The sequence below is a fragment of the Brachionichthys hirsutus genome, chromosome 9 (assembly GCF_040956055.1).
Source record: "Brachionichthys hirsutus isolate HB-005 chromosome 9, CSIRO-AGI_Bhir_v1, whole genome shotgun sequence".
Classification (NCBI taxonomy): domain Eukaryota; kingdom Metazoa; phylum Chordata; class Actinopteri; order Lophiiformes; family Brachionichthyidae; genus Brachionichthys; species Brachionichthys hirsutus.
Window position 1 is genome coordinate 14,844,917 of NC_090905.1, and position 18,980 is coordinate 14,863,896.

At 51.2% G+C, this 18,980-nt stretch overlaps 2 protein-coding genes across 2 annotated transcripts; both read right to left on the reverse strand.

Annotated features, from left to right (window-relative positions):
- Positions 1 to 776: 776 nt before the first annotated feature.
- palm1a (paralemmin 1a) lies at positions 777 to 13,784 on the reverse strand. The gene is made up of 10 exons (XM_068743631.1): positions 13,741 to 13,784; positions 12,812 to 12,851; positions 8,844 to 8,924; positions 3,771 to 3,886; positions 3,627 to 3,690; positions 3,367 to 3,388; positions 3,239 to 3,301; positions 3,059 to 3,133; positions 2,456 to 2,587; positions 777 to 1,539 (listed from the first exon to the last, which is right to left on the reverse strand). Exons 1-10 carry the CDS (start codon positions 13,782 to 13,784, stop codon positions 986 to 988), a joined length of 1,191 nt encoding a protein of 396 aa, XP_068599732.1. The 3' UTR covers positions 777 to 985.
- Positions 13,213 to 18,639, reverse strand: map1sa (microtubule-associated protein 1Sa). Its single transcript, XM_068743632.1, has 6 exons — positions 18,519 to 18,639; positions 17,630 to 17,731; positions 17,367 to 17,449; positions 14,755 to 17,287; positions 14,077 to 14,291; positions 13,213 to 13,998 (listed from the first exon to the last, which is right to left on the reverse strand). Exons 1-6 carry the CDS (start codon positions 18,637 to 18,639, stop codon positions 13,843 to 13,845), a joined length of 3,210 nt encoding a protein of 1,069 aa, XP_068599733.1. The 3' UTR covers positions 13,213 to 13,842.
- Positions 18,640 to 18,980: the final 341 nt, after the last annotated feature.

The window sequence follows — 18,980 nt, forward strand, 5'->3', positions numbered from 1 at the left end:
ATCAATAAAGATCATCAAGCAGCCGATCAGGCCGACAGGTAGGTCATGATGTCACACAGGTAAGAACAAATCGAGAATCGACTCACCTGGAAGGTTCAGCAGCCGATGGAGGACTGAGCCAGAGCCGCGTGTGTGTGTGTGTGTGTGTGTGCGGTTTGGCTGACCCAGAGCCGTGTGTGTGTGTGTGTGTGTGTGCGTGTGTGTGTGTGTGTTTCTGTTGGTCAGCAGAATTCCCCAAATTCTCCTGCTCAGCAACACACACAGTTTCCATGGCAACAGGAGGCGGCTGTAGAAGTTCCTACTGCAGCTCAAACAGGAAGTGATTCCCTAACCCAGCATCAATCCGCTGAGATCTCTGGGAAGCGGATTCAGCGACGGTCCGGGTCGGCGCTTCCGGAGGCGTTACCCTCAGGTAACGAAACCACGCGGCCTCGGGACATCAGACTAACACACGAAACGCCACTTCCTGTCCATATCAAAGCCACACGGCTTCAGACTAACATAACAAACGCCCACTTCCTGTCCAGATCAAAGCCACATGGTTTCAGACTAACACACGAAACGTCACTTCCTGTCCATATCAAAGCCACACGGCTTCAGACTAACATAACAAACGCCCACTTCCTGTCCAGATCAAAGCCACATGGTTTCAGACTAACACACAAAACGTCACTTCCTGTCCAGATCAAAGCCACACGGCTTCAGACTAACATAACAAACGCCCACTTCCTGTCCAGATCAAAGACGGTTTACACACAATTATCGATCCATTTCTTTTTATTACATCCGACATGCATACATTTATTTTTTAGATACGCATACTACTTGCACAATATATACATATAAATACTTATTATTCCTTCTATTGTTTTAACCTGGTTTTGCACTTCCTGAAGAAACAGGAAGTGAAGTCTGGTTAGAGGTGCGGCCATGGGCAGTGGGTGGAGCTTAGTTCGATGATACTTCACCAGCGCCCTCTGCAGGTTCACATCACGCTACAGCACTTACACGGCTGCTTCTCTTTCTTCATCACCACTTCTCCTCCCCTCAGCTCCTCTGCCTCCCCCGCAGTCTCCCCGTTACTCGCCGCCGCCGCCGCCTCTGGAGGTTTGGCAGAGACCAGCTGGGCAGTTGAGACGGGCGGAGACAACGGCGATGTGTCCTCCTTCCCTTGGACCGGTGAGGTGTTGCCGTCGCCGCCCTCGATGAGCACCAGCTCCGCCTTCACCGTGCCCCGCAGCCCCAGCACCTTCTTGGTCTCGTCCTCGTCCTCCACGTCCTGGTACCCCATGAACACCATGGTGACAGGATTCTCTGTGCCGGCCTCGGCCGCGCTCGGCTCCCCTCCCGGTTTGGCCTCCAACCCGGTGATCTCCAGGTGGTGTAAAGGCAGCGGCCGGTGATCCGCGTCTTCCTGGACCTCCGCTGTGTCCCCGGTCTGCGACATCACCGAGGCCTCGTCGGCTTTGTGGATAAGCTCTTCAACCTCGGTGTAGCTGAGCAGTTGGACGCCATCTTCACCGTTCATCTCGTGGACCACTAGGGGACAGATACAGAATAAGGATCTGATTCCTAGCAGGGACACAGCCGATGTCCAGCTGAAGGACGAGAGGAGTGCGTGTGCGTCCGAGTCGGGTTCCACGTTCAATCAGTGATCAATGATACACAACAGAGACTAGCGTAGAACAGAGACTAGCGTAGAACAGAGACTAGCGTACAACAGAGACTAGCGTACAACAGAGACTAGCGTACAACAGAGACTAGCGTACAACAGAGACTAGCGTACAACAGAGACTAGCGTACAACAGAGACTAGCGTACAACAGAGACTAGCGTACAACAGAGACTAACGTACAACAGAGACTAGCGTACAACAGAGACTAGCGTACAACAGAGACTAGCGTACAACAGAGACTAGCGTACAACAGAGACTAGCGTACAACAGAGACTAGCGTACAACAGAGACTAGCGTACAACAGAGACTAGCGTACAACAGAGACTAGCGTACAACAGAGACTAGCGTACAACAGAGACTAGCGTACAACAGAGACTAGCGTACAACAGAGACTAGCGTACAACAGAGACTAGCGTACAACAGAGACTAGCGTACAACAGAGACTAGCGTACAACAGAGACTAGCGTACAACAGAGACTAGCGTACAACAGAGACTAGCGTACAACAGAGACTAGCGTACAACAGAGACTAGCGTACAACAGAGACTAGCGTACAACAGAGACTAGCGTACAACAGAGACTAGCGTACAACAGAGACTAGCGTACAACAGAGACTAGCGTACAACAGAGACTAGCGTACAACAGAGACTAGCGTACAACAGAGACTAGCGTACAACAGAGACTAGCGTACAACAAAGGCTAGCTGGTGCGTAAAGTATCGTTGCTTCAGCTGCTAACGTCTCAAGCTTTCACAGTTTTTATCTTTGATTTGCTGACATCACCTTTCCGTTCGTCCTCGTAAACCTTGACCCCTTGGTGAGAGAGGTCAACAGGAAGTGTGGTGTTAGTGGACAGAACCCTGGTTTCCCCCGTCACCCTGTCCCGCTCTACTTTAATCTCCACCGAGTACATGGCTGGGGAGGAGGGGGCGGGGCATAGAGGAGGTCACACAAGGTCAACACACACAAACATACACAGAGAGTATGACAAAGAGTACACATCTGATATTAAACTTTAACAGGAAATGAAATCAGACGTCACACATTCAACCGCACAGGGAGACAGACAGACAGACAGCCAGAAGAGACAGACAGACAGAGAATGTTGTCGTGGCGACGCGTTTAAAAGTGAGGGGCGGCGCAGTGGGTAGCGCTGTGGCCTCACAGTAGGAAACATGAAACAGGTGGTCAGACGGAACGCCTACGGACGGTAGGTGTGTGTGTGTGGCCATGCGGTGCGCTGGCGACGCGTCCGGGGTGTGCCCCGCCTCTCGCCCACAGAAACCCCCGTAGACGAACCGGCCGGTGGCGTGACGCAAAGAAAACAGGAAGTGAAGCATCCAATCAGAGCCCGATGTCGTCGTTGGCTCCTCCTCCGTGACTCACCTCTCTTCGTCTCCTCCGCCGCTTCGCTCGGTTTGTTCATTGGACGACCTTTGTGAACCTTGACCTCTGCAAGGGCTCATGGGAAAGAAAGGAGTGCAGTAGCTTGAGCTAGCACTGTAGCTAACATTACAACATCTGCTAGCCGTTAGCGTATCTGATTACTTCTGAACAGACTCTCACCTTGTCCTGAAGCTGCAGCTACGTCCTGCTGGCGGTTGCCGCCGTGACCTTTGACCTGTCCATCTGATCGCAGAGACACAATGAGGACAGAAAACAGTGACACAAAAAACAGGGAAGAAGAACTTCACCTTGAACTGATCCTGACGGCGCCTGCCAACACAGAGACAGGAAGTCACCGTTAGCCCGACAGGAAACAGAAACAGCAACTCCAATGAGCCGCTGACCTAAGCTCCGCCCCTCCTTCGTCTGAAACGGTGGACGTTTCTAATCTCTCATCCTGTGTCCATCCTAATGTAATCTGACTACTTTGCTCTGCCTGGAGCTGTGTGTGTGTGTGTGCGTGTGCGTGCGTGCCTGTGTGTGTGTGCGTGCGTGTGCGTGTGCTCACTGCAGGAAGTGTGACGCTCTCACACACGGATCCAGCCTCCAGACGCTGCAGCTCCTCCTCCAAGCTACAAAGCACCAGGAAGCAGAGTGAGTTCTGGGCCCGCATCAGAACCGAGTCCTCCGGGCTCCTGGTTCCGGACCAGACCTGTTGATGATGTCCTCCAGGCTCCTGGTCTTGGCCTCGTCCTGCTTCGCTTCATCCTGTTCCTGTCCAGCAGAGGGCGCTCCGTCCAGCAGCCAGCGTTCCCTCAGCGCCTTCGACTGCGTACAGACAGGAAGTTCATGACGGATAGTGTCCCCGCCCCCTTGTTGAGGTTCATCCGCCGGCGTCATGTGACCAGGGCGGGGCTAATCTAAATTGAGTGACTCAGAGATGGACGAATGAGGCATCACTAGCCGTGCTTTGTGCTATGCTTTAATTGGCCCCACTTTTTGGCGCCATCTTTGGGTCATCCTTTCACAGTTCTGCCCGGTTTCCGTCTATCATTGTTTCAGATTATTGCAATTTACAGATCATATAGAGGGGTAAAATGTTTGGATCATTTTTATTCCTTTTAATTTAATGTATGGATTATATGACACTGAACTGCTTTTGTTGTGCTCGTTATTTGAAGAGTTAGATTCAAATACAATTCTTGTACTTGAATGTTGATCATATGCATATATACGCCCTGCATACTTCCTGTGATCACGTGTGCCTTCATGATTTATTATATAGATAAAATGCATAATAATAAAAATAAAAATAATTATTATTATTATTAAAAACAATAATAATTTTTTTTTTTTTTTTTATGTTGTAGTTCTAATCTAGAGGGACCGTGAATTTAAGACCATACAAAGCCTGGTATGGTACTGTTCATTGCAAAAATATTTACATTCACTTATTTAAATGCTCCAAGTATGTGTTTTTGTGAATGTGCATAATGTAGCCAGATGCAGATATAACTGCGTGCATGCGCGTGTGGGAGGGGGGGAGAGGCGTTACCTCATTATGCAGGCGTGTTATTTTTTATATTTAGCTCAAGGGATTTTTTTTCAGTCTCTTTGGAACACAGCTGACTACACACGCACACACACAATGGGCCAGTTCATGGGGTCAACAGCACCATTTGATCTTTGACCTGAAGAAAAAACAGGCATTTGAAAAATGCCAGTTTTCTTTTAATATACTGTAGTCATTGTCAATTTAAGCAAATTAAAGCTTAAAATATTAACTAAAACATAGTTAAAATATGTGGCATACATGTCATAGTACTCGTGTTAAATAAGGGGGGGGGGGGACTGTCCACTTCCTGCAGCACATGATGACATTAACATGATGATATGAGTCCGGTAAGTTGCTCAGCTAAATGCTAACGTGCTAAGTGGCGCCGCTGCTGCTGCTGGCTTCTGACAGAAGGACCCAGGCGGCTAAACCTCTCCGACGCCTCCTCGCCGTTTGATCTTCTGCCGAGTTCCGTGTCGTTCGGACCCGCTGATGACGGGCTCGGGCTCGGGCTCGGGCTCGGGTCGTGCGCGCTGCTAAGCTAGCCTGTTAGCGTTCAGCGTTGCGCTCTGGCGGCTGGAGTCCGACTTGTGTGTTCCGGAGCAGAATGATTCAGACTGTTTGATTGTTTTAGGTTTATTAGAAAAATCTGAAGTTCATCAGCTGTTTAATTCAAATAAATATTAATGAGCGGGTTTAGTATTAACACAACAAAGTGTTTATTTCCTATGTTCAGCATGTTTTTGGGGGGAACCCGGAGAACCCGGAGAGAACCCACGCAGACACGGGGAGAACATGCCGATGACTCTGTGATGAACTGGCGGCTTGTCCGGGGTGTAGCCGCCTCTAATAGTTTCATCATCAGCCGAGACTTTGACAGCCCAATCGGATCCAGCAGAACCACCAGAGAACTGCAAGTAGTTATTACAGATACAGAACAATGTAATAGACGAGACGATGATAGCCTTTAAATGTTTTATTCAATTCGTTTGTGTTTCGTGAATTCGTGACGCGATCACGTGGAAACGACAGAACCCAACTTGACCCGCAAGAGCAAGCGCTTTGGCAACGGAGGCAAGGAAAAACTGCCCTTTAACAGGCAGAAACCTTGGACAGAACCTAAGCTCATGGGGACGGCCATCTGTCTGACCGGCCGGGTTGAGAGAGAGACTGGCAGGTCAGAGGAGAGTCAAAAACAACGACTCCCCATCTGTAGCCAGTCCAGTATCGGTGTCCTGGCGACTTGTTCGGGGTGCACCCTGCCTCTCACCCATAGCCAGCTGCCGTAGGCGCTGCAACACCTACGACCTGCAAGCCGGGGAAGCGGGCGCACACGCCACGAAAGTCTCATCAGGGCTTGGACGGGTCTTTGGAGCTCTTGGACCTGCGGAAGAGGCCACAAACAGACCGGATGACCCGAACGAATGGGTTCGGTCTCCTCGTCTTCTCCAGACATCTGATCAGGGTGTCGGCAACGATCTTATAAATCCCCGTCCTCTTCCCCATCATGTTCATGCAGACTGTCCAATGGGTGCCCATCAGTTTGCATAACTTCTTGTGGACACGTCTGGCGAGCTTGTCGACCTGCTTTGTGTCCATCTCCAGAGTGATGGACGACTCCTGGACACTGGAGACGAGCACACTCGTCATCATCTCCTTGATCTCCATCATGTCGGCGACAGGAATGTTCTTGCCCTGGAAGATCTTTGAGAGAAGCACCGTGACGATCCAGCCACACTGCTTCTCCAGGCCTTCGGGCGACGATGCCGTTCGGACATCGCTCCTGTCTTCCGGACCACAGACCCTTGCTGCGGGGAGACCTTCCTCCCCCTCGGGTACCAAAGGCACCCCCCCTTCCACGATGGCAGGGGCCCCTGGTAGCTCTGGAGGAGTTTCTGTCTCGCTCTCTGCGGGTTCACAGACGAGCTTGTCCTTGTTCTCGTAGTAAGCTTGGATCTCCAGGACGGCTTTATCGACGGCGTTGTTGATGGTCGATTCTGAGGGGAACACATCTCCCATCTGAATGGAAGGGATCAGATCTCCCATCATGGAGTCCTCAGGCTCAGATCCTTCCGGCGAGGCGAGGTCCTTCGCTGCCGACTCTTCCTCTTTCAACCAGCAAAGGAATTTGCGACTCTTCTGAGCAAATCTCTGCAGCAGCTTCCTGAAGTGTCGCACGATGGAGAGCTGCGTGGGGCTGGGACCTCCCGCTGCCTCCTGCCCGCCGTTTGCAGCTTCTTTGAGGCTGCTGCGTAAGCTCTTCATGACTTCTTTGGACACCAGACGCGATATCTCGTACGGAGCCAAAGTCTCAATCATCTCTGGAGCACCCATCGTCGAGGCAAGGACCGGCGGGAGGACTTCGTCCAGCGCTTCCTGGACTTCCTCTGTATCAACAGGAAGGCTGGTCCCTGACGTGTTTGATGTCGGGGGAGAAGTGCTTTGCTCACACAGTTCTGGAGATTGTTCCAGAAGCGTGTGACTCACTGAGTCGGCCACGACTTTGATTATATCACGACTCATGTCCAGAAGACGTGCTTCAGTCTTCTGGTCGGTGGTCCCTGCCTGCAGGCCGTCCCACTCTTTGTCGGTCAGTTTCCCAAGAAAGTCTTGGAAAACATCACCGAGCAGGGACGACGTCTTTTCTGGAAGGACCAAACTCGTCACTCTTGCTGGGAGATCCAGACTCATCACTTTTGCTGGACGGACCAGACTCGTCACTCTTGCTGGGGGGACCAGACTCTTGGCTTTTCCTGGGGGGACCAGACCCGTGTCCTTGGAGGTCCATACTGGTGCTTGCATCTCTTTCTTGTACATACGAGTGTTGAGAAAAGCGCTACCCGAGAGGATTCGTGTGCTTGTATAAATAGGTTCCCACTCAATGACTTCAAAGACATAGACATCAAAGTTCAATAAGTACATCAATTGAACTTTGATGACAAGCTACATCAAAGGCACAGCAACGCAGTATGGCAGCAATTTCATCAGTGACGTGATGCCGTCACATTGAGCGATGTCACCGTGCCCCCGACTTAATTTAGCATCGTACCAAAGAAATCTACGACTTCACGGTTAAATAAGTACGGAAGCTTATTGCATTCACTGAAGAAAAAAAAAATTCGGTTTTCCTGAATTTATGAGATAACTTCAAGAAAAAAAAAAAAAGTTTCGGTTTTCCTGAATTTATGAGATTGAGATATTGCTGTATTGCTGAAGTAAGGTTAGTTTACTACCTTCTTTTGTTTGGGGGGGGGGGGGGTCTTATGGGCGCAGGGTTAAAATAGACTACAATTTATATGTTTATGGCCACTAAACAAGACTAGTTGCAAACAAGTATAATATGTAATTTATTTTCATCCATTGTCATTTTGCATCAGAGGTGTAATTTATTTTAGATTAATTGTTAGTTTGCACTGGCGGTGTAAAATCATTTTATTTTTGTTTTTCTAATGTTACGTTGCATCAATTGAGTTATTGAATATTGGTTTTATTTTTATTTGTATTGTTAAATTTGTATTGTTGATTGTGGATGATTTATGTACGAAGGACTTTCAACGGAAACGAGACCGCAAGAAATGCTCCTCTGAGACAGGATGTTTGACTGTACTTGTACTGTAATACATGCTACTGTGTGACTGTACTTGTACTGTAATACATGCTACTGTGTGACTGTACTTGTACTGTAATACATGCTCCTGTGTGACTGTACTTGTACTGTAATACATGCTACTGTGTAACTGTACTTGTACTGTAATACATGCTACTGTGTGACTGTACTTGTACTGTAATACATGCTACTGTGTGACTGTACTTGTACTGTAATACATGCTCCTGTGTGACTGTACTTGTACTGTAATACATGCTACTGTGTAACTGTACTTGTACTGTAATACATGCTACTGTTTGACTGTACTTGTACTGTAATACATGCTACTGTGTGACTGTACTTGTACTGTAATACATGCTACTGTGTGACTGTACTTGTACTGTAATACATGCTCCTGTGTGACTGTACTTGTACTGTAATACATGCTACTGTGCAACTGTACTTGTACTGTAATACACGCTACTGTGTGACTGTACTTGTACTGTAATACATGCTACTGTGTGACTGTACTTGTACTGTAATACATGCTACTGTGTGACTGTACTCGTACTGTAATACATGCTACTGTGTGACTGTACTTGTACTCTAACATTCTATCTAATAAATATATTCATCATCATCACCTTCAGGTGCTGCAGCGCTCGCCTGTCGTCCTCCAGCTGACGCTTCTTGTTCTCGATCTCGGCCTGCCATTTCCTCTTCTCCTGCGGCATTGTGGGAAACAGAAACGGCGAGGGAGAGTCACATGACTGGACGGACGGCAGATTCACGCGACTGATACTCCGAGTACACACAGTACACAGTATGGCATACATAGAGCAGGTACTACTGCGTGGGATGGCCGAGTTACACAGGAAGCAGATGCGTGTGTGTGTGTGTGCGTGTGTGTGTGCGTGTGTGTGTGCGTGTGTGTGGATCAATCAGTGCATGAGAGACAGCAGACCTCAGGTCAGCATCAGGGCGTGTCCCGAGCTTTAAATATCCACCGCCATCGCACACGTGTGTAGTAGTATATATGTGTAGTAGTATATATGTGTAGTAGTATATATGTGTAGTAGTAGTATATGTGTAGTAGTATATATGTGTGTAGTAGTATATATGTGTAGTAGTAGTATATGTGTGTAGTAGTATATATGTGTAGTAGTAGTATATGTGTAGTAGTAGTAGTATATGTGTAGTAGTATATATGTGTGTAGTAGTAGTATATATATGTGTGTAGTAGTAGTATATGTGTGTGTGTAGTAGTAGTATATATGTGTGTGTAGTAGTAGTATATGTGTTTGTGTAGTAGTAGTATATATGTGTGTAGTAGTATATATTGTGTAGTAGTATATCTGTGTGTGTAGTAGTATGTGTGTTTGTGTAGTAGTAGTATATCTGTGTGTGTAGTAGTAGTATATGTGTGTAGTAGTAGTATATATGTGTGTGTAGTAGTATGTGTGTGTGTAGTAGTAGTATATATGTGTGTAGTAGTAGTATGTGTGTTTGTGTAGTAGTAGTATGTGTGTTTGTGTAGTAGTAGTATATCTGTGTGTGTAGTAGTAGTATGTGTGTAGTAGTATATATGTGTGTGTAGTAGTAGTATATCTGTGTGCCGTAGTAGTATATATGTGTGTAGTAGTAGTATATATATGTGTGTAGTAGTAGTATGTGTGTGTGTGTAGTAGTAGTATATATGTGTGTCGTAGTATATATTGTGTAGTAGTATATCTGTGTGTGTAGTAGTATGTGTGTTTGTGTAGTAGTAGTATATCTGTGTGTGTAGTAGTAGTATATGTGTGTAGTAGTAGTATATATGTGTGTGTAGTAGTATGTGTGTGTGTAGTAGTAGTATATATGTGTGTAGTAGTAGTATGTGTGTTTGTGTAGTAGTAGTATGTGTGTTTGTGTAGTAGTAGTATATCTGTGTGTGTAGTAGTAGTATGTGTGTAGTAGTATATATGTGTGTGTAGTAGTAGTATATCTGTGTGCCGTAGTAGTATATATGTGTGTAGTAGTAGTATATATATGTGTGTAGTAGTAGTATGTGTGTGTGTGTAGTAGTAGTATATATGTGTGTCGTAGTATATATTGTGTAGTAGTATATCTGTGTGTGTAGTAGTATGTGTGTTTGTGTAGTAGTAGTATATCTGTGTGTGTAGTAGTAGTATATGTGTGTAGTAGTAGTATATATGTGTGTGTAGTAGTAGTAGTAGTATGTGTGTAGTAGTATATCTGTGTGTAGTAGTATATATTGTGTAGTAGTATATATGTGTGTAGTAGTAGTATATGTGTGTGTAGTAGTAGTATATATGCGTGTGCCGTAGTAGTATATATGTGTGTGTAGTAGTAGTAGTATGTGTGTAGTAGTATGTGTGTGTGTAGTAGTAGTATATGTGTGTAGTAGTAGTATATCTGTGTGTGTAGTAGTAGTATGTGTGTAGTAGTAGTATATATGTGTGTGTAGTAGTATGTGTGTTTGTGTAGTAGTAGTATATATGTGTGTGTAGTAGTATATATTGTGTAGTAGTAGTAGTATATATGTGTGTGTAGTAGTATGTGTGTGTGTGTAGTAGTAGTATATGCGTGTGTAGTAGTAGTATATATGTGTGTGTAGTAGTAGTATGTGTGTGTGTAGTAGTATATATTGTGTAGTAGTAGTAGTATATATGTGTGTGTAGTAGTAGTATATGTGTGTGTGTAGTAGTAGTATATATTGTGTAGTAGTATATATTGTGTAGTAGTATGTGTGTTTGTGTAGTAGTAGTATATATGTGTGTGTAGTAGTATATATTGTGTAGTAGTAGTAGTATATCTGTGTGTGTAGTAGTAGTATGTGTGTAGTAGTAGTATATATGTGTGTGTAATAGTATGTGTGTTTGTGTAGTAGTAGTATGTGTGTGTGTGTAGTAGTAGTATATGTGTGTGTAGTATATATGTGTGTAGTAGTAGTATATGTGTGTGTAGTAGTAGTATATATGCGTGTGCCGTAGTAGTATATATTGTGTAGTAGTAGTAGTATGTGTGTGTGTAGTAGTATATATGTGTGTAGTAGTATGTGTGTTTGTGTAGTAGTAGTATGTGTGTGTGTGTAGTAGTAGTATATGTGTGTGTAGTATATATGTGTGTGTAGTAGTATATATTGTGTAGTAGTAGTAGTATATATTGTGTAGTAGTAGTAGTAGTATGTGTGTAGTAGTAGTATGTGTATAGTAGTACCCACAGTGCTGCGTTCACACACGGCGTGTAAATCGGACTTACTGAGAGCAGCAGTATATTGTGTAGTAGTAGTAGTAGTATATGTGTGTGTAACAGCGTGTAAATCGGACTTACTGAGAGCAGCAGTATATTGTGTAGTAGTAGTAGTAGTATATGTGTGTGTAACGGCGTGTAAATCGGACTTACTGAGAGCAGCAGCATCCGGTCCTGCTGACGCGCTTCACCCACCCTGAGGGACAGAGACAGCAGCCGGCCAATCAGCTGGCTGGAGCTCGGCCAAGGGGGCGGAGCCTGTCCAACAATCTAGTTATGTTAAACAACGGAATTAAACGCCTCAGAATGAAGAGTGGACAGACGAGGAGGGACGCTGGACATCTGTCCCAGAGGACCAATAGAGACGCAGCTAGCGCAGACGTTAGCTAGCGAGCTACATTATCAGGACGGTCCGTCCCCCATCGGAGACCGGATGAGACGACGAGCGGTCCTCTTCAGATCTCAGACCACATCAGAACCGAACCGGGATTCAGATCCTGAACGGCACCAGTCCGGTCCGGTCCAGTCCAGTCCAGAACCGGATTCGTTTAGATCCAGGATCAGACACCCTGTTCGGACTTCAGGTTCATTTCAGAGTAAAAGTAGATAATAAAATGTTACTTTAAAATGATTTTACTTTGACGGTTTAGATTCCACTTTATCGTCTCAAAGCTTTTATTGTTTTTCTTGATATCCAACAGAGAGAAAATGCTTTAGATCATTAAATATTCAGGGAGAAGATTACTTTACTCACATTTAATTCAGTTAACAGCTTTTGTTCGCTTTTTTGTTTGATGTCAAACCGGATTTAAAATAATAATAATAAGGCACGTTTTACTTTGAAGGCGACGCGGACGGAAGTCGTCTTGTCTCAACGTGTCCCGATATGTCCATCGATCAGAACTCAGATCCTCAACACCTCATGTTGCTTATCGATGAACGATTCACGCTTTCCTTTCTGCTTCCGCCCCAGAAAGTAGTGCAGCGAAGCTCCGCCCAGACGTAGCGTGATTTAGCGGAATGAAGTCGGGCTGCTGCGGCGACCCCCCCCCCCCCCGGGAACGTCCGGTAATCAAGAACCGACACGCGAGACACCCGCACGCGCTGCACGTCACGCTTTACGTCATAAAAACGTAAACATTAAAACACACGAAGAAGAAAACATGAAGCTAAAGAGAAGAAGAATGAAAGCGTTAAAGCGTTAAAACGTTAAAGCGTTAAAACGTTAAAGCGTTAAAGCGTTAAAGCGTTAAAACGTTAAAGCGTTAAAACGTTAAAGCGTTAAAGCGTTAAAGCGTTAAAACGTTAAAGCGTTAAAACGTTAAAACGTTAAAGCGTTAAAACGTTAAAGCGTACTCACTCCATGTCTGATCAGCCCGCTGTGGTCAGAAGCATCCGGTCTACATCCGAGACGGGGAAGAGCCCCGCCCAACCAGAGAGGGGGGGGCACGATGGAGCTACGGGAGGAGAGGGAGGAGAGGAGGGGGGGGGGGGGCACGATGGAGCTACAAGGGGAGAGGGAGGAGAGGAGGGGGGGGCACGACGGAGCTACGGGAGGAGAGGAGGGGGGGGGGGCACGATGGAGCTACGGGAGGAGAGGAGCAGAGGAAGAGCAAGAGTCGAAGTTTTGTTTTAATTTGGCTCCTCCTCTTCAGTGACATCACATCTTTCACGTCACTAAAGCAGCGGAGGGATAATAATCAGTCTGAACTGGAGTCCAGCAGGGGGCGCCAGCACCACAATAAAACACCGCAGAGCCCCAAAGAATCAAGTTTTATTTTGAAAGTCATTAGTGTTTCAGCGTAAAGATGTCCCGTCCTCAGGGCTGGGAGAGACATGGACGCAGTGAGGGAGGACGATGGGTTGGACAGGGCGAAGTGGAGAAGGTTGCGTTGCTATGGCGACCACTCGGGGGACAGGACTGTACGACTAAAGCTTCAATCCTTCAAACTTCAGCCGCCGATTAAAGAAAGTTTCAGTCTGAATGAAACGTTCAAGGACTTCATTTCAAAGCTCGTACCGAAGATCAAAAGCACCGAGAAATAACTTAAAGCAGCTCAAAGATAAAAGGACAAACGCGATTCATCTGCACAGCTTCAGTCAAGCTACATAAACGGACCCCGAGTCCCAGAACGCACCGCGACACACCGGCCAATCAGGGAGCTCGCTGCAGCGGCGTTAAACCAATCAGAGCTCAGTGCTAGCATCCAGCCTGCTGCTAATGTTTGCTAGCAGGCGGCTGAAGGTCCTGGTCCAGAGGGCGGGACGAGGGCGGGACAAGGGCGGGACGTGGGCGGGGCGAGGGCAGTGATGTCACAGGAAGAGGAGCGCATGTTTCCTTCTCTCCACCCTTTAGACAAACGCGCGGCCCCGCCCACTTCCAGGTGGACATCAGAACTCGACCTTGCAGGCGGGGAAGGTCTCGTCCTGCATGGCGACGGTGCTGTTGCTCCCCAGAACCGTGACCGACAGCTCCTTCTGCCGCTCGTGGGTCTCCTGGTACCAGTCGTGCATCGCTGGCGAGTCATAGGTCGGGATGAGAGTTACCTGAGGACAGGTGAGGACAAGTGAGGACAGGTGAGGACCACAAGCAGACAACAGACCAGCTGTCGTGACCCGACTGACCTGAGGCTCCGCCCAGCTGCTCTTCCCCTCCAGGAGAGCGTCCAGGACGCTCCTCACGGCGTCCTCCTTCGTCGGGTCGTCCCCGCTGATGATGTAGAACGAGGAGCGGAGACGTCTGAAGAACCGCTGGTCCACGGTGGAGGAGGAGCGGCCGGACGGCAAGTAGGCCAGGTCCACGTAGACCACGGCGCCGCCAGAACCTGCAGCCGCGGACGCTGGAACCAGAAGGTCGAGAGTGGACCTCTGGAGCTCCACAAAACGCCCGACCGGGCCCGCCAAGCGTCCGACCGGGCCCGCCAAAACGCCCGACCGGGCCCGCCAAAAGGCCCGACCGGGCCTGCCAAGCGTCCGACCGGGCCCGCCAAACGCCCGACCGGGCCCGCCAAGCGTCCGACCGGGCCCGCCAAAACGCCCGACCGGGCCCGCCAAGCGTCCGACCGGGCCCGCCAAAAGGCCCGACCGGGCCCGCCAAAGCGCCCGACCGGGCCCGCCAAGCGTCCGACCGGGCCCGCCAAAAGGCCCGACCGGGCCCGCCAAGCGTCCGACCGGGCCCGCCAAAAGGCCCGACCGGGCCCGCCAAAAGGCCCGACCGGGCCCGCCAAGCGTCCGACCGGGCCCGCCAAACGCCCGACCGGGCCCGCCAAACGCCCGACCGGGCCCGCCAAACGCCCTGCTTACCTGAGGATGGAGATCTGGTGTTTCCTGTTCTGGAGCCTCCAGATAATTTTTGGGTCGACGCCCTTGCGTCCTTCGGGGGCCCCGTGGAGCCGCCGGTTCTGCTCTTCGTGTTGTGGGTCGCGGCGCCCATCGCGGCGCCCATCGCGCTCCTGGGTCTGGTGCCGGTGGGTTTCTTGCCCGCAGCAGAGGAGCCCTTGAGGTTCTTGCTTGAAGCATCGGTCGCAGCATCGGCCACGCAGGCTGCAGGCTGGGGGGGCAGAGGAGGCGGGTCTCTGGCGGGGGCTGGGGGCTGGTCAAGGGGAGGGAGCCGCTGAACGGGCCGATCGAGTAGGAAGCGACCGCTGGAGTCGTCGCCCGTCAAGGACGGACACGCCTCTGCACTAGCGGGGACATCCGGGCTCGTGGCGGTCAGCGAGTCGCTGAGCGATGGGGGCGGGGCTCCGTGGCCGTCAGTGATGTCCGGCGAGCTCGCGGCGGCGAGGCCGGCGGTAACGTGCCGGTGCTGGAACTCGCAAGGCGACACCAAACAGAGATCGACGTCGTGCGGAGCATCCGAGGCGAGTTCCGACATCCCGTGGACGGACGCCGATCCATCTCGGCCCATCCCAGCGGCGCCGGCGCGCCCATCAGAGCGGACGCCGGGTCCTTCGGTTGCGTGGGGGGGGCCCGCCGCGGCCGGCATGGGGGGGTCTGCGGAAGAACCGAGCAGCAACGACCCAGATGCTTTGTCCTGGGGGGACGGGGAATTGTCCAAGCGGCTGGACCCCCCCTGCTGCTCGCGTCCTCCGGGGGAGCGCCCCCTCTCTGGACTCGCTGCATCGTCAGCCAGTCCAGGCTCGGATCGAGTCATCGCGTCCTCGGGTGCGGTCGCCGTGGAGACGTCTTCCCCCTTCTGGTTGTGCTTTTCTTTTGGACCCGGCTTAGCTTTTGTCTCTTTGGGTGGAGGCTTGCCTGGACTTGGTTCTGGACATGTCCCCTTCTTCCTGTCCTTTCCAGTGCACTTTGCTGCTTTGTTCTCCTCTGCTTTTAAGACTCTCTTTGGCTTTGAACTTCCGGGGTCCTTCCTCGGACCCTCCCCCTTTGTCTCTACGCTCTCGTCCTTCTTCTCTTGTCTTGCTACGTCTTTCTTTGGAACCGCTTTCTCTACGGCTTTAGCTGGTCTTGCTCTCCCGTGCACGTCTCTGAGTTTGGACTTGTCCACCACGTCCCTCTTTTTCTTTAGCGCAGCGTCACCGGCTGCCTTTGTTCTCACTTCCTGTCTTTGAGCCTTCTGTGAGACGCTCCTGGGTCCGGCGTCCCTGGGCTGGGACGGAAGGCTTTCCTGGCTCTCTGCTCGTGTCTCTGGTCTTGGGGTCTCCATGTCCTTCCAACAAACAGGACGTTTGAGGAAATCACAATGTTGGAGCTTTTCCAGTCCATCCAGGATCTTTCCTTGGGGGGTGCAGCCGGGGAACAGAACCCGGACGATCTTGTCCTGAGGGTTGGAGGGGTGCCAGACCAGCAGGGCGCAGACGGAGACGAGGCACGGCAGCGGGAGGTCCGGGCCCGTTGGCGCCGAGCCCCCGTGTGGCCACATGTGGGTGAAGGTCTCCAGACTGCTGCTGCCCTGGACCGGGTTGAGCGCGTACAGCTCCAGACGCCCGACCCCCATCTTCTGAAACAGGACCAGCGGTTCTATGCTGGGCCCGCCGGCCCGGACGACGGGTTGGGGTTTGAGCCCCAGCCTCTGTAAATGTCTCAGCGCGAGCGCCGCCTGGTCGCAGCCCCGGAGCCGGCTGGGATCTTCTTCCAGCAGCCTCAGCCGGTCGGGGGCGTTGAGGAACACCACCCCGATCTCAGGGGACACCAGGGTCCTGGTCCAGTCCTCTTCGCTCCGAGGTCCGGCAGAGTCTCCCTGCTGCTCGGCGACCTTCCTCTGCAGCAGAGAGTTCAACCCGAGCAGGTTCTCCACACCGACGTGGGTCAGGAGCACCGAGTCGATCCGGTCCAGGTGTCGGACCAGCTTCCAGAAACAGGGGCGGGGCTCCGAGCCCCCGTTCACCAGGACATTAAAACCATTCACGGCGAAAAACGCAGAGTCGCCTCGGCCTCCGGGGAAAACGTAGCAGCAAGGCCGCGAGAGCTTCAGGAACCCCACGGTGCTGGGGGGCTCCAGGAGGTCAAAGGGCGACGCAGCCTCCAGGGACTCAGACAGGTACTCCAGGAACTCCTGCAGACCCTCCATCTCTGGGAGGACGGGGGGGGGGTTGACCTGGACATTCTCCAACGTGAAGTCCTTCCAGCTGGGACAGCTGAGGGTGAGGCTGGCGGGGGCTGCGGGGGCTGCAGAGCTCAGCGCCGCCCCCCCGCTGGTGGTTCTGGGGCGCGTCCAACAAAGGGGCCGTCCTCTTACCTCGTCCTCGGCCAACACCTGAACGAGGTGGCTGGGAGAGAAGCTGCCGGTCTGCAGCACCAGGTCTCCGGCGTCCTCCACGCACTGGCCGGCCAGGATCAGCAGCTTGTGTCGGGACGAGTCACAGACGAGTCGCCGGACCTGGAAACGCAGGAGAGACACGTCCGATCACGTCGATCGATCGGCGGCCCGTCCGGCGCTGAGCTCCGGCAGCGCTCACCTCCGAGCAGACGAAGTCCTGAGCCGGATTCACCACGACCTGAGTGTCCAGGATGTCCCCGCGGTGCTGCAGCGTCCGCTGACCTGGGGGGGGGCGCATGGGAGGAGTCAGTAGCAGCCGCATGCTCGCTAGCCGCACGCTCGCTAGCCGCATGCTCGCTAGCCGCATGCTCGCTAGCCGCACGCTCGCTAGCCGCACGCTCGCTAGCCGCACGCTCGCTAGCCGCATGCTCGCTAGCCGCATGCTAGCTAGCGTTCGCCTACCTGGGACGTGTTCCGACAGGAAGGCCGAGTGTCGGGACACGAAGAGCTTGAGCTGCTGATCCAGAACCGAAACCTCCAGATCCACGGGCCAGCACCGCACACCTGAAACACCGTTTCCATGACGACCCACAAAGCATCAGCGCTTAACGATCGTCCTGCCGGACTCCCATTGGACGAGAGGCGAAGCGCCTGGGCTGGCAACCCTCCATGGTCCCGCCCCAGCAAACAGGAAGCTGGAGGTGGTCCTCACGACGGACGACGGAGGGACGGAGGGACGGACGACGGAGGGACGGACGACGGACGACTGGAGTATTTGTAGCAAGTTCTTGGACAAACTTTAAGACGCTTTCAAACCTGAAAAACCGTCACTCACCAAAATAAAACATCCGGTAATTTCAAAATAAACTCCCCACCAGAATGTAAATACTTCAAAGTCTTGGTAATATCGGTTTGTGAGCCGTTTCATCGTAACCAATAAACGTGTCCGTCACGAAGACGCAACGAGCCCGAGCGGGCCGTCACAGAACCGCCTGTCCGTGACGTCACACCGAAGTTTAACCACACACCGCAACAGCTTAAACGCGTTAGACCGAACACCGGAGGGTCCTCGCGGGCTTCCGTCGAGGCTCGAAAACGCGTCCGAGTAAAAACTAAGAGGAAACTACGAGAGGCTAACTGAGCTCGACGTCCGCTCTGACGTCAGCGCGTAAAAGTCGCTTTTTATTCCCCGAAACTGTTAATGTAACTTCGTGTGTGTAAAAGTTTAATCAACACGGCGTTACGTCACATAAAGTTTGCCGCCGCTGAGACGGGCCCGCTGACTTCCCGCCCCGGTGCCGTCGGGTTCGGGTTCGGTTCTGGTTCGGTTCGGGATAACTCCAGCTCTCACCTGACTCTATCTGCTTGAGAAGCCGGTCCAGAGGCGCCGCCGGCCGCAGCGCCCCCACCACCACGAGCACGGAGTAGTCCGCCGCCCCCCCCGGCCGAGAACCGCCGCCCAACTCCGCCATCACGGTGTGGACGGTCCGGTGGTGACGTCACCCGGCACAGTCACATGTCACGCCCCAATGTGGTCAAATCAGCGAAAAAAGAACGAAGCAGCCAATCAGAGAGGAGATGCGTTCACTGTCAACAAGGAGAAATGCACGTCGCTTCCGGGTTCTGAATCTCACGATAATATAACGGTTATATTCAACCGACGTTTTATTGAAACGTTCCCCGTGAAAAGAACCGGGCTTGAATCTACCGGAAGATTTACCGAAATGACATTTGGGAAAAGTAGCAGAGGATGGTTCCGATCCATCGACCTCTGGTTCCGCTGCACCCCGGGCTGCCCTACAGTTTGGGCAGC

Bases quoted from the DNA above. Each gene is read 5' to 3' on its own strand.
- palm1a (XM_068743631.1), bottom strand. From the start codon at position 13,784: ATGCGCTCCTCTTCCTGTGACATCACTGCCCTCGCCCCGCCCAC. The intron at 3,887-8,843 runs GTGATGATGATG...GTCTGTACGCAG, and splicing joins GAGCGCTGCAGCACCTGAAG to TCGAAGGCGCTGAGGGAACG. The intron at 2,588-3,058 runs GTGAGTCACGGA...CCTCCTCCCCAG, and splicing joins GGCGGAGGAGACGAAGAGAG to CCATGTACTCGGTGGAGATT.
- map1sa (XM_068743632.1), bottom strand. From the start codon at position 18,639: ATGGCGGAGTTGGGCGGCGGTTCTCGGCCGGGGGGGGCGGCGGACTAC. The intron at 17,732-18,518 runs GTGAGAGCTGGA...ACGGTGTTTCAG, and splicing joins TCTCAAGCAGATAGAGTCAG to GTGTGCGGTGCTGGCCCGTG. The intron at 17,288-17,366 runs GTGAGCGCTGCC...CTGCGTTTCCAG, and splicing joins AGGACTTCGTCTGCTCGGAG to GTCCGGCGACTCGTCTGTGA.